This window comes from Peromyscus leucopus, chromosome 1 (genome assembly GCF_004664715.2).
Source record: "Peromyscus leucopus breed LL Stock chromosome 1, UCI_PerLeu_2.1, whole genome shotgun sequence".
Classification (NCBI taxonomy): Eukaryota; Metazoa; Chordata; class Mammalia; order Rodentia; family Cricetidae; genus Peromyscus; species Peromyscus leucopus.
In genome coordinates this window covers 69,568,597-69,581,315 of record NC_051063.1, presented here as the reverse complement: position 1 = coordinate 69,581,315, position 12,719 = coordinate 69,568,597, and the positions used below count along the sequence as shown (strand labels likewise).

At 49.7% G+C, this 12,719-nt stretch overlaps 1 protein-coding gene across 2 annotated transcripts in view; it reads left to right on the top strand.

The window, feature by feature from the left end:
- The window catches only part of Dock1 (dedicator of cytokinesis 1), a 514,664-nt gene that overhangs the window by 322,198 nt on the left and 179,747 nt on the right, over positions 1 to 12,719 (top strand). For both annotated transcript variants that reach the window (XM_028868987.2, XM_028868996.2), the window contains exons 28-29: positions 906 to 1,007; positions 9,060 to 9,154. In XM_028868987.2, the coding sequence (XP_028724820.1) occupies positions 906 to 1,007; positions 9,060 to 9,154 (197 nt within the window). The remainder of the gene's footprint in view (positions 1 to 905; positions 1,008 to 9,059; positions 9,155 to 12,719) is intronic.

Sequence of the window (12,719 nt, the reverse complement as noted above, 5' to 3'; positions counted from 1 at the left end):
TAGTCTGCCAGACTCATACAATTTAATAGAAGTTAGTGTAAGTCCTGTGTGGGTTTAGGTGTCATTAACTTATGGGTACATATTTAAAAGCAAGAAAGGCTCTGTGATGTCAGCTCCCTAGCCTGCAAGTGAGAAATTGTGTTTATGGCAACAAGACTGCTCAGCCCTGGAGTCTCTCTCCAAAGCATGCACCTTTCAAGTTACACACAGTTGTGTGTGCACGCACACCCACAGCTGCACACTGACCAAACTCCCTGGCCAATTGCTTTGGTCCTTTACTCTCTCCACGTCTGCTTTTGTTTGGTAGTTTCTGTTTTCTTCCTCATTTTCTTTTCTATGCAGCTCTGTATGATATGAAGAATTCCCATCTGTCCCACTGGACATACCAATGAGACTACCTTTCTCCTCTGACTGTTCTGGAGGGGCAGAATTCACAGTGGGATTTCTTGGTAGTAATTGACTCTGAATCAACCAAGAAGAACACAGGCAGATTTTGAAAAATAAAATGCCTCTCTTTGCCCTGATATAATACAGATTGCTGCTTACCAAGAATGCTACATAAGTGACTGGGGTTTAAAACTTGTCTTTAATTTTTGTGAACTTAATTAAGGGAAAAAAAAACATTTAAAGTTTATTTTTCCAGTCTGGAACCTTTGTCAAGATGCACTTAATTATTTAATACAATTAGAGAGAAAAAAATTTCACTGTACCTCCTTAAAATAAACAATCATCTGAGATAGGAAGTGACCCTGTTGGCCTTGAGTACCATGTAACAGACCTAGGGCTTCTGCCCAGGTCCCATGTCTTCCCCTAAGGGTCTAAGAGCCAGCTCCATAGTTGATGTCAGTTGCTCCTGAGAGGATCATTCTTTCCGGATCTAAGTCTGCCTTCCAATCCTCCTGCAGGGGAACTTTGTGGCTTGCATGACCGCTATTTTACGGCAGATGGAAGACTACCATTACGCCCACCTGATCAAGACCTTTGGGAAAATGAGGACAGATGTCGTGGTAAGTGTTGTTTCTATTCTGTCGCAGGGCCAGTGGTGGAAGTAGAGGGCCACATTCATATTTCCATTTATAATAGAGTTTTGCATGGAACTTCTCTGGTTGCTTTCTGTACCCGGGTACTTTTGACTATGACTTTATCTAGAGACAACTTGGGTCTGAGCCTGGAGAAATCCCATCTGTTCTGGTCACAGCATCCTTTTCCCATGCTCCTGGGTCATGAACAGTCATGTCCCTCATAGTCATTAGTTCCTGTCATTTCTTGATTGACGTTCTATAACAGTAGCTTGTGAGCCACCCTCCTGTACCTTAAGCTATCCTTTGCTATTAATTAGTGCTAATCATAGACACTCACCAGCATTTCTCCTAATAACTCCTTAGTCCTCCTCACACAAACTATGATGCAACTTAATTGGGAGAGTGTAATAGGGAAATTTATTGCTTAGGAGTTACCTCCCTAATGGCCTGAAATTACACTGCCATATGGTGAATATCCTTTGTAAAGCTGCACCAAACCTGTTGGCATGCTTCCTGGTGAGAAGCTGATGCGAATTCTTGGATTCCACTTCTAAGGACTCACTAGTCCTGTGGAATACTGATGCATTCCCAAGGGGCACATCTAGCTTGCATAGTATTTCCAGAGTGAGGCTTATTGCACTTGGCCTCTACCTTGCTAAGGGAGGGAAACAACACGATGATGTACATATTGATAGCTAGCTAGATTGACTGATAGATTGATAGGTGGTAGGGGATAGATTAATAGATAGACGATGGATAGATAAATACAGACAGAAAGACAAATAGATAATCTCCAAGAAGAAAAGAAATCTTCACCTCAAAAATCATAGCAGTATTTCTTAAATAAAAGGCTATAAAAATGTATACATCCTTTCATGTCTATATGTTTTAATTTTCTTTCACTATCAGGAAAAGTTTACAGTTAGGGACATATTCAAATATACGATAAATATCACACAATATCCTAAGATTAACTTGAAATTATAGCACAGTAAAATCTTATTTTATATTCTTAGTATTTAATTTCATCATTAAATCTTAAATGTGCCTCTATGGCCTGCTTTGGCCAGTGAAAATAATACTATGATATTGTGAGACTTCACAGATGATATTCTGAGATGAACGATAAGGGGTGGAATGAAACACAATTATACCACATGGCTTCTAAGGACGCGTCTTGGTTGCTTTTCTGTTGCTCTTAGAAAACACTGTGAGCAAAGTCAACTTATGGAAGGGAGTGTGTATTCTGGCTTAGAGTTCCAGAAGGATAAGAGACCATGATGGCGGCGGGAAGGCACGGCACATTGCGTGCCAGGGATATGACGGCAGGGGCAGGAAGCTGAGAAATCACATCGTTTACTGCAAGCGTGAAGCAGAGAGAGCTTCCTAGACACTCTGAAAGCCTGTTCCCAGTGACACATTCTCTCCAGCAAGGCTGCACCACCTAGACCTCCCCAAACAGTGCTCCCAGTTAGAGACCAAATGTTCAAATGTGTGCCTTGCCGGGCTGGGCATGTCCCCTCTCCTTCCTCACAATGGAAGATCAAGTTTTAGACTCCATGTTCTGGGTCTAATTTCCCAAGGGATGGTTTTTCTTTCCTCTCAGACACAGGCATCCAGAAAATCAATTATTTGCATACAATTTGATTTCCATTATAAAATGGCATTTGTTATTTGTATATCTCAAATTCCCAGGGCAAGGGTTTTGATTGTTGTTAGTTCATCAAAACCTCCATGAAAATATGTTCCCATCTACTAACTGTATGCGGGGAATATTTTATTTTTCTACTCTCCCAATTATCACGAGAATGAAAAGATCATTTCCTGTGAAATAATTGGAAGTTAATTAGTGTTCCGATATGAAAATGGCCTAAGCCATCTTCCCGAGTCTTGCTTGCTTCTAACAAGCACAGTTCCAGGTTCTCAGATGCAAACCCCCACCCTGACCCTGGGTGAATCGGTCTCACATAGCTTCACAATCATCATTGCCCCAACATCCCCACAGCGCTGGAGCTGTCGGCTTCTGAATGGTCCACTGTCCCCAGGGTGGCCTGCGAATCTCCACAGAAAGACTGGTCTAGGACAGGGAAGAGCAGACAGGCACCACGCAAGCCTCCCTCACAGGACAGGCAGGCTGCTGCTTGGAGACTGAGAGCTCCTGCAAACTTGTCTTTACTGACGGCCAGTGCTGGGTGCTGCCCCGGGGCTGGCTGTCTGGGCACCAGGAATAGAAGCACAGAGCTTGCCCAGAGCCTCGGGAGACTCTTCCAGCCCTGTGTCACAGACCTCCACTGGGTGGCTCTGGAAGAGCCTATTCTTCGCTCCACACGCCGACCCACACCAGCCCGTTCTCTGACACCTGCTGGATGTCCTGCAATTCAGTTCCATCCCTGTGCTGTCAGCCTGAACGCAGCCCTGCATCCCACAGGTGACAGGGCTCACCCAGATCCTGCTGTGAGTCCAGGCTCCGACGCTTTCTGACGCTTTTGACCAAGCAGCTGTTAATAGGAGGCCCTTGCCCCTGGCCTTGAGGTCCATAATCTGCCCAGCTAGCACACCGCTCTCCAGGAGACACTTGGATATTCTGTTCTGTTTATTATAAAGGATGCAGTTGTAGAAACACCAATGGAAGAGCTGCACGGGGCAGAGAGGGCAGGGGTGCACGGGGCAGAGAGGGCAGGGATGCGCGGGGCAGAGAGGGCAGGGGTGGGCAGGGGTGCACAGGATAGAGAGGGCAGGGGTAGGCAGGGGTGCACAGGATAGTGAGGGCAGGGGTGCACAGGATAGAGAGGGCAGGGGTAGGCAGGGGTGCACAGGATAGAGAGGGCGGGGGTGCACAGGGCAGAGAGGGCAGGGATGTGCGGGGCAGAGAGGGCAGGGGTGGGCAGGGGTGCACAGGATAGAGAGGGCAGGGGTAGGCAGGGGTGCACAGGATAGAGAGGGCAGGGGTGGGCAAGGCAGAGAGGGCAGGGGTGCACAGGATAGAGAGGGCAGGGGTGGGCAGGGGTGCACAGGATAGAGAGGGCAGGGGTGCACAGAGCAGAGAGGGCAGGGGTGCACAGGATAGAGAGGGCAGGGGTGCACAGGATAGAGAGGGCAGGGGACAGGGGTGCACAGGATAGAGAGGGCAGGGGTGCACAGGGCAGAGAGGGCAGGGGTGCACGGGGAACAGAAGGCAGGGGTGCACAGGGCAGAGAGGGCGGGGGTGGGCAGGGCAGAGAGGGCAGGGGTGGGCAGGGCAAAGAGGGCAGGGGTGCATGGGGAACAGAAGGCAGGGGTGCGCAGGGCAGAGAGGGCAGTGGTGCACAGGATAGAGAGGGCAGGGGTGCGTGGGGCAGAGAGGGCAGGGGTGCACAGGGCAGAGAGGGCAGGGGTGCGAGGGGCATAGAGGGCAGGGGTGCACGGGGCAGAGAAGGCAGGCAGAGAGGGCAGGGGTGCGAGGGGCAGAGAGGGCAGGCAGAGAGGCAGGGGTGGGCAGGGCAGAGAGGGCAGGGGTGCGCAGGGCAAAGAGGGCAGGGGTGGGCAGGGCAGAGAGGGTAGGGGTGCGCAGGGCAAAGAGGGCAGGGGTGGGCAGGGCAGAGAGGGCAGGGGTGCACAGGGCAGAGAGGGCAGGGGTGGGCAGGGCAGTGAGGGTAGGGGTGCGCAGGGCAAAGAGGGCAGGGGTGGGCAGGGCAGAGAGGGCAAGGGTGCACAGGGCAGAGAGGGCAGGGGTGGGCAGGGCAGAGAGGGCAGGGGTGCGCAGGGCAAAGAGGGCAGGGGTGGGCAGGGCAGAGAGGGCAGGGGTGCACGGGGCAGAGAGGGCAGGGGTGCACGGGGAACAGAAGGCAGGGGTGCACAGGGCAGAGAGGGCAGGGGTGCACAGGATAGAGAGGGCAGGGGTGCACAGGGCAGAGAGGGCAGGGGTGCACAGGATAGAGAGGGTAGGGGTGCACAGGGCAGAGAGGGCAGGGGTGGGCATTCAGACTATCTGCATCCTCTCCAGAAGCCCAGTCTCCTCCAGTCTTATCTCTGACTTCTTTCGGCACAATCTACCCTGATTGGAGTATGTAGGGTTGGAAGTTCCCGCTCTCTCATCTTCTAGTGTTTCTGGTGACCAGCCCCACCCTGACACCTCCTTAAGGTGAACTCATATGTAGGGCTCATTGTGTCTATAGCACCTGTGATGACACTCAGTGACACTGGCGGGGGGCGGGGTGTGATTTGATCCTCGGTTCCTAGGACCCCTGTGCTATTATAGCACAGAAGCCTTTGGTAAATGTGTATTGGATGAAGAGGGGAGTGTGCAGGGACAGAACAGGTGGAGGCAGTGCTGAGGGGAGGGTGTGTTAAAGGTTAGGACAGAGAACAGTGCACACCGACTCTGGATACTGCAGGCCTTCTCACCTGCTACCTGGTTCTTGGGTTCCTTGTGCAATCCCCGAGGCTTGTTCCTCTGTCAGGCAAGCCTCGGAACCACCACCCACTCCAGGCCTTCTTGCTGGAATCCTTTCCCAACTTCTGCCGGCTTCAGTGTTTACCTTCTGGGAGCCCCTTTCTGGCACCCGATAAGATCTCCATAGATAGAGACAGACCCCTCCCCTTCATAGCACCTCACCTTGTCTGTCCCATTGGACCATCCGCCTATTCTGGAGTGGACCAGGGGGAGTATTGGAAAGATGTAGAAAGTGGGGAGGCAGAATGCTGGCGAGGGAGTGGTGAGGCAGAGTGCCGCGAGTGTGAATGCGCCTGCTTCAGACACTTTCTGCCGTTGAGACCCTCGAGGTCTCCAAGGTGTGGCTGTCCATGTGAACCCACCACGGAGGTGTTGCCTCAGCCTCCGTGGAGGGTGCCTCCTAGGTGGAAAGAGGAAGCAGGCTCCACACACCTGCTGCTTCTGTTCCTGAGGCATTGCCGTGCAGGTGCAGCCTCGGGAAAGCTCTCCACACTGGACCATCATTGTAGGGGTGCAGGTTCCTTTCCCGGTGACCTTTTTTGTCAGCATCACGGAGGGCCCTGGCAGGCAGAACAAACTCTCACGCCATATAGAGTTTCCAGCGAACCCATATCATCTGAGCTCTGCAAACAAACCAGACAGACAGACAGACAGACAAGGCTAAGTCAGTGGGGAGACTTGCTCTCTGGGCAGATGATGGAGGGAAAGGGGTTGCAGGTGAAAGGATGGGTTTATGATCCTATGTTGGACAGGAGTTTCCTGGGGGAGGCACCCAAAGGCCACTGAGGCATCACACCAGCAGGACCTCCTCCCCCGGGGCTCTGCTGGCAACCTTCTATCCTTTGTTGCCTATTTGTTTGCAGAACAGTTACGTTTTGAGTGAACTTTATTCCGAGGCCATTATGGAGTCACACACAATTGTTGGCTTTAATGAACTCTGTATGCCCTTTTCTTGGTTCTTCCTGACAGGAATGTCTTGCAACACTATCGTATAACATCAAAACCAGGGTTTGACATTCATGCAATCCACTCACCTTATCCAAATCTTGTGGGCATGACTTGTATTCTTTACCCTAACGATGTATCGTGAAAAACGTCACACAAATGCAGAAGCTGGAAAATCCGTGGTTCATGTCCGAGCTGTCAATGACAAGCCCTTCAGCTTCTCTCTCCTCCCTTCCTCCCTTCCTCCTTTCCTCCCCTCCCCTTCCCTCCCCTGCCACCGTGTGTGTGTGTGTGTGTGTGTGTGTGTGTGTGCACGCGTGTGTGTGTGTGTGTGTGTGTGTGATACAAATCCCTTAAAAAAGAATGCCATGGCTAGCTATAGGCATGCTTGTTGCTAAGGGACTGGGCAAGCATCTACATTGGTCCCCATCGTAACGTAGGGAGGGACAACCACCCTCTTACTCACTGGGCTCACACCTTATCTTCCCACATTTGCTCCTTTCTTAGAGGGCCCCCTGGGGTCAGAGTCCAGATTGCCCTGTCCGGTTTGCTTGTAGCCTTAAGCTTACTGAAGCTCTCCCATCTCAGTCTGCTGAGTGCTGGGATTGCAGTCGCCAACCACCACACTGAGCCTTGTTGAGTCTCTGTGCTCTTATTTTTGTCTTGCTCTCTCTTCCATCTGTGACACTCTGTGTGTGTGTGTGTGTGTGTGTGTGTGTGTGTGTGTTAGAAAGAATGTGTGGGAATAGTGCCCACAGAGGCCATAAGAGGGCCTTGAATCTCCTGGAGCGGAGTTACAGGCAGTCGTGCCCCATCCAACATAGGTGCTGGAAACTGAGTTTGGATCCTCTGTGAGAGCAGTCCCTGCTCTTATTGGGGGAGGGGCCCTTCAGCTGTGAGTGACTATTTCGTCAAATTAATGGGCTTAGAGAGAGAGAGAAGCAGTAGTTTGCCTCCAGAACCTCCGTGCAGGTTTTGTTAGAGCTGACCACTTGCTGTCTTGGGCACCCTATGAATAGTCAAATGTAAATTGCCGAAGAAGTGAATGAAAACTGAGTGAAGCATTCTTTCAATTCTCCTGAACAGGAGGCTCTGGCAGAGCAGTCTGTGAAGCTGCATGAGCTATTCCGGACCAGTTGGTCCTCTGGACCACCCCGACGACTGAGTCCCTCAGCCCTAAGTGAGCCTTGCAAGGGGCCATCTCCCACTTCAGACCGCATTTTGTTTGATTAGCCAAATTCCATCATGTATCAACTAAGCCATACTAATTAAGTGCTGGCCTGTGGTTCATAGAAAGGAAAGAAAAGGCACTGGGAAAAGAGGACTTCTCTCTTGAGAGTGCAAACCCATTGCTACATCTCAGTTAGGAGGCTTAGGAGGGGGATGGGCAGGAAAACCAGCAGTTCCATGCAAGCAGAGGTATACCTCACCAAGTGTACACTCTGGCCATCCGAAGTTCCAAAGTCTTGACAAAATGGTAAGCTAAGCAGTAGAATAGTTAAGTTGTGATGAAATAAGCCTATTCCTCCTGGAAAGTTCTTTTGGTCAGAGTGTTTCCTCAGAGCAACAAAATGAAACCAGACTACGTCCCCAAAGAATGTGAACCTTGCCCATCCCCCGATGGTCATCATCAAGTTCAACCTGTGCTTCTTTGCCAGGGATGGGGTTTGAAAATTTCCCACTGAGAATTTGCTTTATTGGCTGCTTAAATTCCATTCTCTCCCTTGGCCTTCATAGCCAAAACTTCGTTATGATTCATAAGTTACACAATGAGAAAGCCCCACTCATTCGGCCAACTCTAGCTATGGCATCCCTTTTCTAAACTAACTCTTGTCTGTTGTCGGTCTCCTGCTCACCCTGGTTCCTGAGCATACACGAGGACTTCCCAGGAAACCTTGCCAGGGTTCAGGATAACAGCACAGAGCAAAGCTACATTGCCCTCACAAATAGGAACTTCTCTTAATTCCAACCAGCATGAGGGAGCTGGTACACCCTTACCAGCTCACCATGGCCAGGGGCTTCCTTGTGGACATGTGAGTGGCACAGAGCAGCAGGGAACTCCTTGAATCCTGCTGCTCTAGGTTGATCTGGGGGCTCCACACAAAAACCGTGAGATTCTGGTGGCGTCCCTGAGTGGTTGCCTCTGGAGCTGTTGGGGCAAATAGGCTCCTTACTCACAGGATCAGCTGCAAAGCTGAATGTATACAGAGGGTCAAGGCGAGCTTTAAATTACAAAACGAAAGGGTAGGGATCACAATATACCAATCTGTAGGGGTTTTGATAGTGAAAAATGGATTTAGGATAAACATGAGAGAGTGCTGTAGCCTGCGTGATGGGTTTGTAAAATCCATGTTTTCCTGTAAGCAGAAAAGGCACAAATGTATATTTATAACCCTTGGGGATCTTTTCTTAACTGCCAGAGAGACATTCCCAGGGACTATTTCAACATCTATCCTTGAAAAAGCTATCTCAGGCAGGAGGTGCCCAGGTAAACAGAAAGACAGAAGCAGTACACAGCCCCAGTGAAATACATCTTCATTTGCTTCCAGAATGTTTTCCTTCAGCTAAAAATAATGGGGTCTTTTATAATCTCATCATCGGGAAGAGTGTTCACCCTCCTCCTGGGTGGGCTCCCTCACTGCTATGTTGTCTCCTTGCAGGATTTTCTGATGGAGACATTCATCATGTTTAAGAACCTCATTGGGAAGAACGTCTACCCCTTCGACTGGGTGATAATGAACACGATGCAGAACAAGTAAGTGTAGGCCGCATCCCACTTCCGTCGTATCTGGCGGCAAAGGTGATGTGGCCGGCTACTGAGGGTGTCTGTGCTTACGTGCTCCGCTTCATCTATGGTGCCTATGGTTCTGTGGAGATGTAGACATGGAGATCATGAGGATGTCCTTATGCTGCCATAGGGCTCTCTCACTAGATCAGGCTGTGTTCCTGGAGGGGAAGAGCCAGGGCTGCTCTCAGCTGGCACTGACAAAATCTGAGAGAAGAAGAATTCAGGGATGTCCATGGATTAAAGTTGTTGGTGGGCAGAGGTCAGTTTGGTTATAAATGGAAAGATGAGAGGCTTGGTTGTATTTTAGCCCTTCTGATAGGTTTGTGTTTCTCCTTGTGATGTTAGCTTATAGTGTTTCCCTATGGCTTTGACTTTTTCTTTGTTTTTGTTTTGTGTTCACCAGAGTCCCATGTAGTCCAGGCTATCCCCAAACTCACAGTATAATTAAATCTAGCCTTGTACTCCTGATCCCACCCCACCCCCCCAGTTCCCAAGCACTGGGAGAACATGTTTGGAGTTCCACACCTTCCTGGTTTGCCTTTTGTACACCCTAGGGAAAAACCCATGGCAGCAGGACCTTCCCTGGAGCTTTCCCGGGTTCCTCTCCTCCTGCCACAGCAGGGACAGTGTTTCTCATGTGGCGAGATTCCCAGCAGACCTCTGACAAGGTTCCACTGAGGGAATGCTGTATTTCTCAAGTCAGAGACTGCTGTGGCCAAGATCTCTCATGGTGGACAGGATGGAGGAGGGGAGTCCTGGCCAGCAGGCTGGGGGCTGCTGCAGCCATCCCTGATGGTTGTGGAGCCTCTGGTCTTGGCCTCTGCTTCCACCCTTCTACTCGGCATGTCACGTTAGCCCTCTGCCTGTTTCTTGAGAGCCCCATCCTGTTGTAGAAGCTGAGCTCCAACATTTTTGCCCTTGGGATTTATTTTTGTGATAGGAAATTCCAGCTCCTTCTGGAACACTACACGATGTTTTTAATAGGCCTCTTTTTCATTCGACAGGACAAACCAATCAACATTGCTATCTGAAACAAACCCCCATTGTCTTAGACCCATGTCCACAGAAGCATCTCCACTGTACTATGGACCAATGCTTAGGGATAGCAGGCAGCATTACCGAGCACAGGTCCCTGAACACAGGCTGGGGAGATAGCAGTTGTGGACTCCTTGCCTGACCCCGTGGGTGAACATGGTTTCTGGCCTCCCTAGAAGGCAGCCTTGTCCCAGTCTGTGCTCAGGTTGTGTGTTCCATACCCTGGGTGGTAACTTCTCTAACAAAGCTCAGATGTGATTGGTTCACTGTAGTTGATGCCTCAGGATGCCCTGTCAGGGTCCACCAGTTTGTTGGGGAGAGCATAAAATACACTTGTGTGTTTAATTTTGTGATGCCAACCATAAAAGATTGACCGTTTGTTTATAGTTTTCAAATCACCCTTGTATTACTCCCTCTTCTTGCCACCCCATCAAATACCTCCTACCTCCAACCCTGGCTTGGAGGAAGCCTCCGTTTCCCCCGAAGTAAAGGAATCACTGGGGCCCATGGCTCCATGCACACGTCACTGCGAGTCTAGAGACGTCAAGACACTTTGTAGCCTTGTTGTTCTTTGTGCATCAAGGAAGTGTATGATTCATGGTCCCCAGAGTTGTGGACTGACTAAGCAGCATCAGCCTTCTCCTGCTCACTGGAGACTCCCTGCTCGCCCAGCCATGTGATGAACTGTCCTGGGTGGCAACAAGAAGTGTCCATTGTGTCTTCCACACAGGCGTATTTTTGTTTTTGTTTTTTTGAGGAAAATGAGCTGAGAAGGAACAGTCACTGCATGCTCCTGTAGTGCCATTGAAACTTTTGAGGATAAGATAGGTGACACCAAGTATAGAGAAGGACATCTGCCCCAGCCTCTGATTCACTGTGCATAGAGGTTGAAGTCATAAGGCAATCATGGGTGGGGCGGGGAGGGAGGGGGGGCAGTGTGAATGTCCAGTCTGCACAGCCTGGGACCTATCTTACATGGAGTACTGCACCAGATTGTCTAGTCACAAAATCAAATACTCTGAGTCATGTGTGTGTGTGTGTTTTCTTATCTATCTGTGCCTGACTTGGCTCCATATGAAGACTCTTCTGTTTGAAGAGACTCTAACCCCTAAAATCACATCAAATCCACAGTTAACATTTTGCACAGGGACACATATGAAAGCATGGTGACCTATGGAAGAGCAACCCATTTTTTTTTTTTTTTTTTTTTTTTTTTATGTACTTCACATATGGGCACTGACGATTGTGAAAGTTTTTCCCATACCCCATGGGATGCAAGTGCCAGAATACACAACACTGATGAACAGAAGCGGAGCCAGGTTGTGTAAGGGAGCCTCTTTCCAGGCTGCGGCTGTAGCTCAGCTGGGAACAGGCATGTCCACCATGCGCTAAGCACCAGACTTGATCCCCAGACCCCAGACCCCAGCACTGCTGCATGAAACCAGGTGTGGGAGCATGCGCCTGTAATCCCAGCACTTGGGAGATGCAGACAGGAGGATGAAAAGTTCAAAGAGAAAATGAAATAGAAGCTGCTTGCCTCCACCAGTTTAGAGTGCCAGATACTTACAGCTCTTTGGAGACAGCTGGTTTGGTGGCCCTTACCTTCCTTAAATGTCAGCTTCACTAGAAAGAGTTTTTCACTATTGACAGTGTGTGCATTCTGTCTTGCTGCTTGCTGTATATATGTTGTGGGCACATCTATACCCAAGCAGCTGTGAGGTGCTCTTGTGAGGGATTTTTCCTAGTTGGATTATTTGAGGTGGAAGACCCACCCTAAATCTGATCATTTAAGGTCAGAAGACTCACCCTAAATCTGGGCCACACGATTTTGGTTTTTGCCTGCTTCCCTCACTTCCGCTGGGAAATTTATCTGTCCTCTTCCTGAACCATTTCTTCCTTTGCTGTGTTAGAACCTACTTCTTTGGAATTACAAGGTGGACTGTAAACTGACATTTCCCTGGGACCTCTCTGGGACTCCCATCATCAGATTGGGACTTCGGAGGTATTCAGTCTGTGGACCGAGATACTACCAGATCTAGCTATTGCATACATACTATATATCAGTTCATTCTATCAGTTCTGGTCCCTTTAGAGAGTCCTGACTAATACACTTGATCTGGGATAGAGAGTGAGCTACACATAGGTGCCGGGGCCATTGTAGGACTGTCACATGCCAGTGTATCCTCATTCTCTTGGAATCCTCTGGGATTCACACATGGGGAAACTGAGGCAAGTTATAAGCACACAGAAAGAAGTAGTAGAGTTAGTGTTTAAATCCAGGCCAACCACCCAGAGCCAGATTCTAAGCCATGCTATACCCTCCCTCCTTACCTGAGCTGTGCCTCCATCTACCCAAGAGTTTGCTGACTGTACCCTTCACCCCCTCAGAGCACAGGCTTCCCATAAGGCTTTGCTCCTTACCCAGCTGACTTCTGCTCAACCCAGGCTTGCTGCCCCCCCCCCTTTCTTTAGCACTGAATGCTGTGTGTCTAGAGAG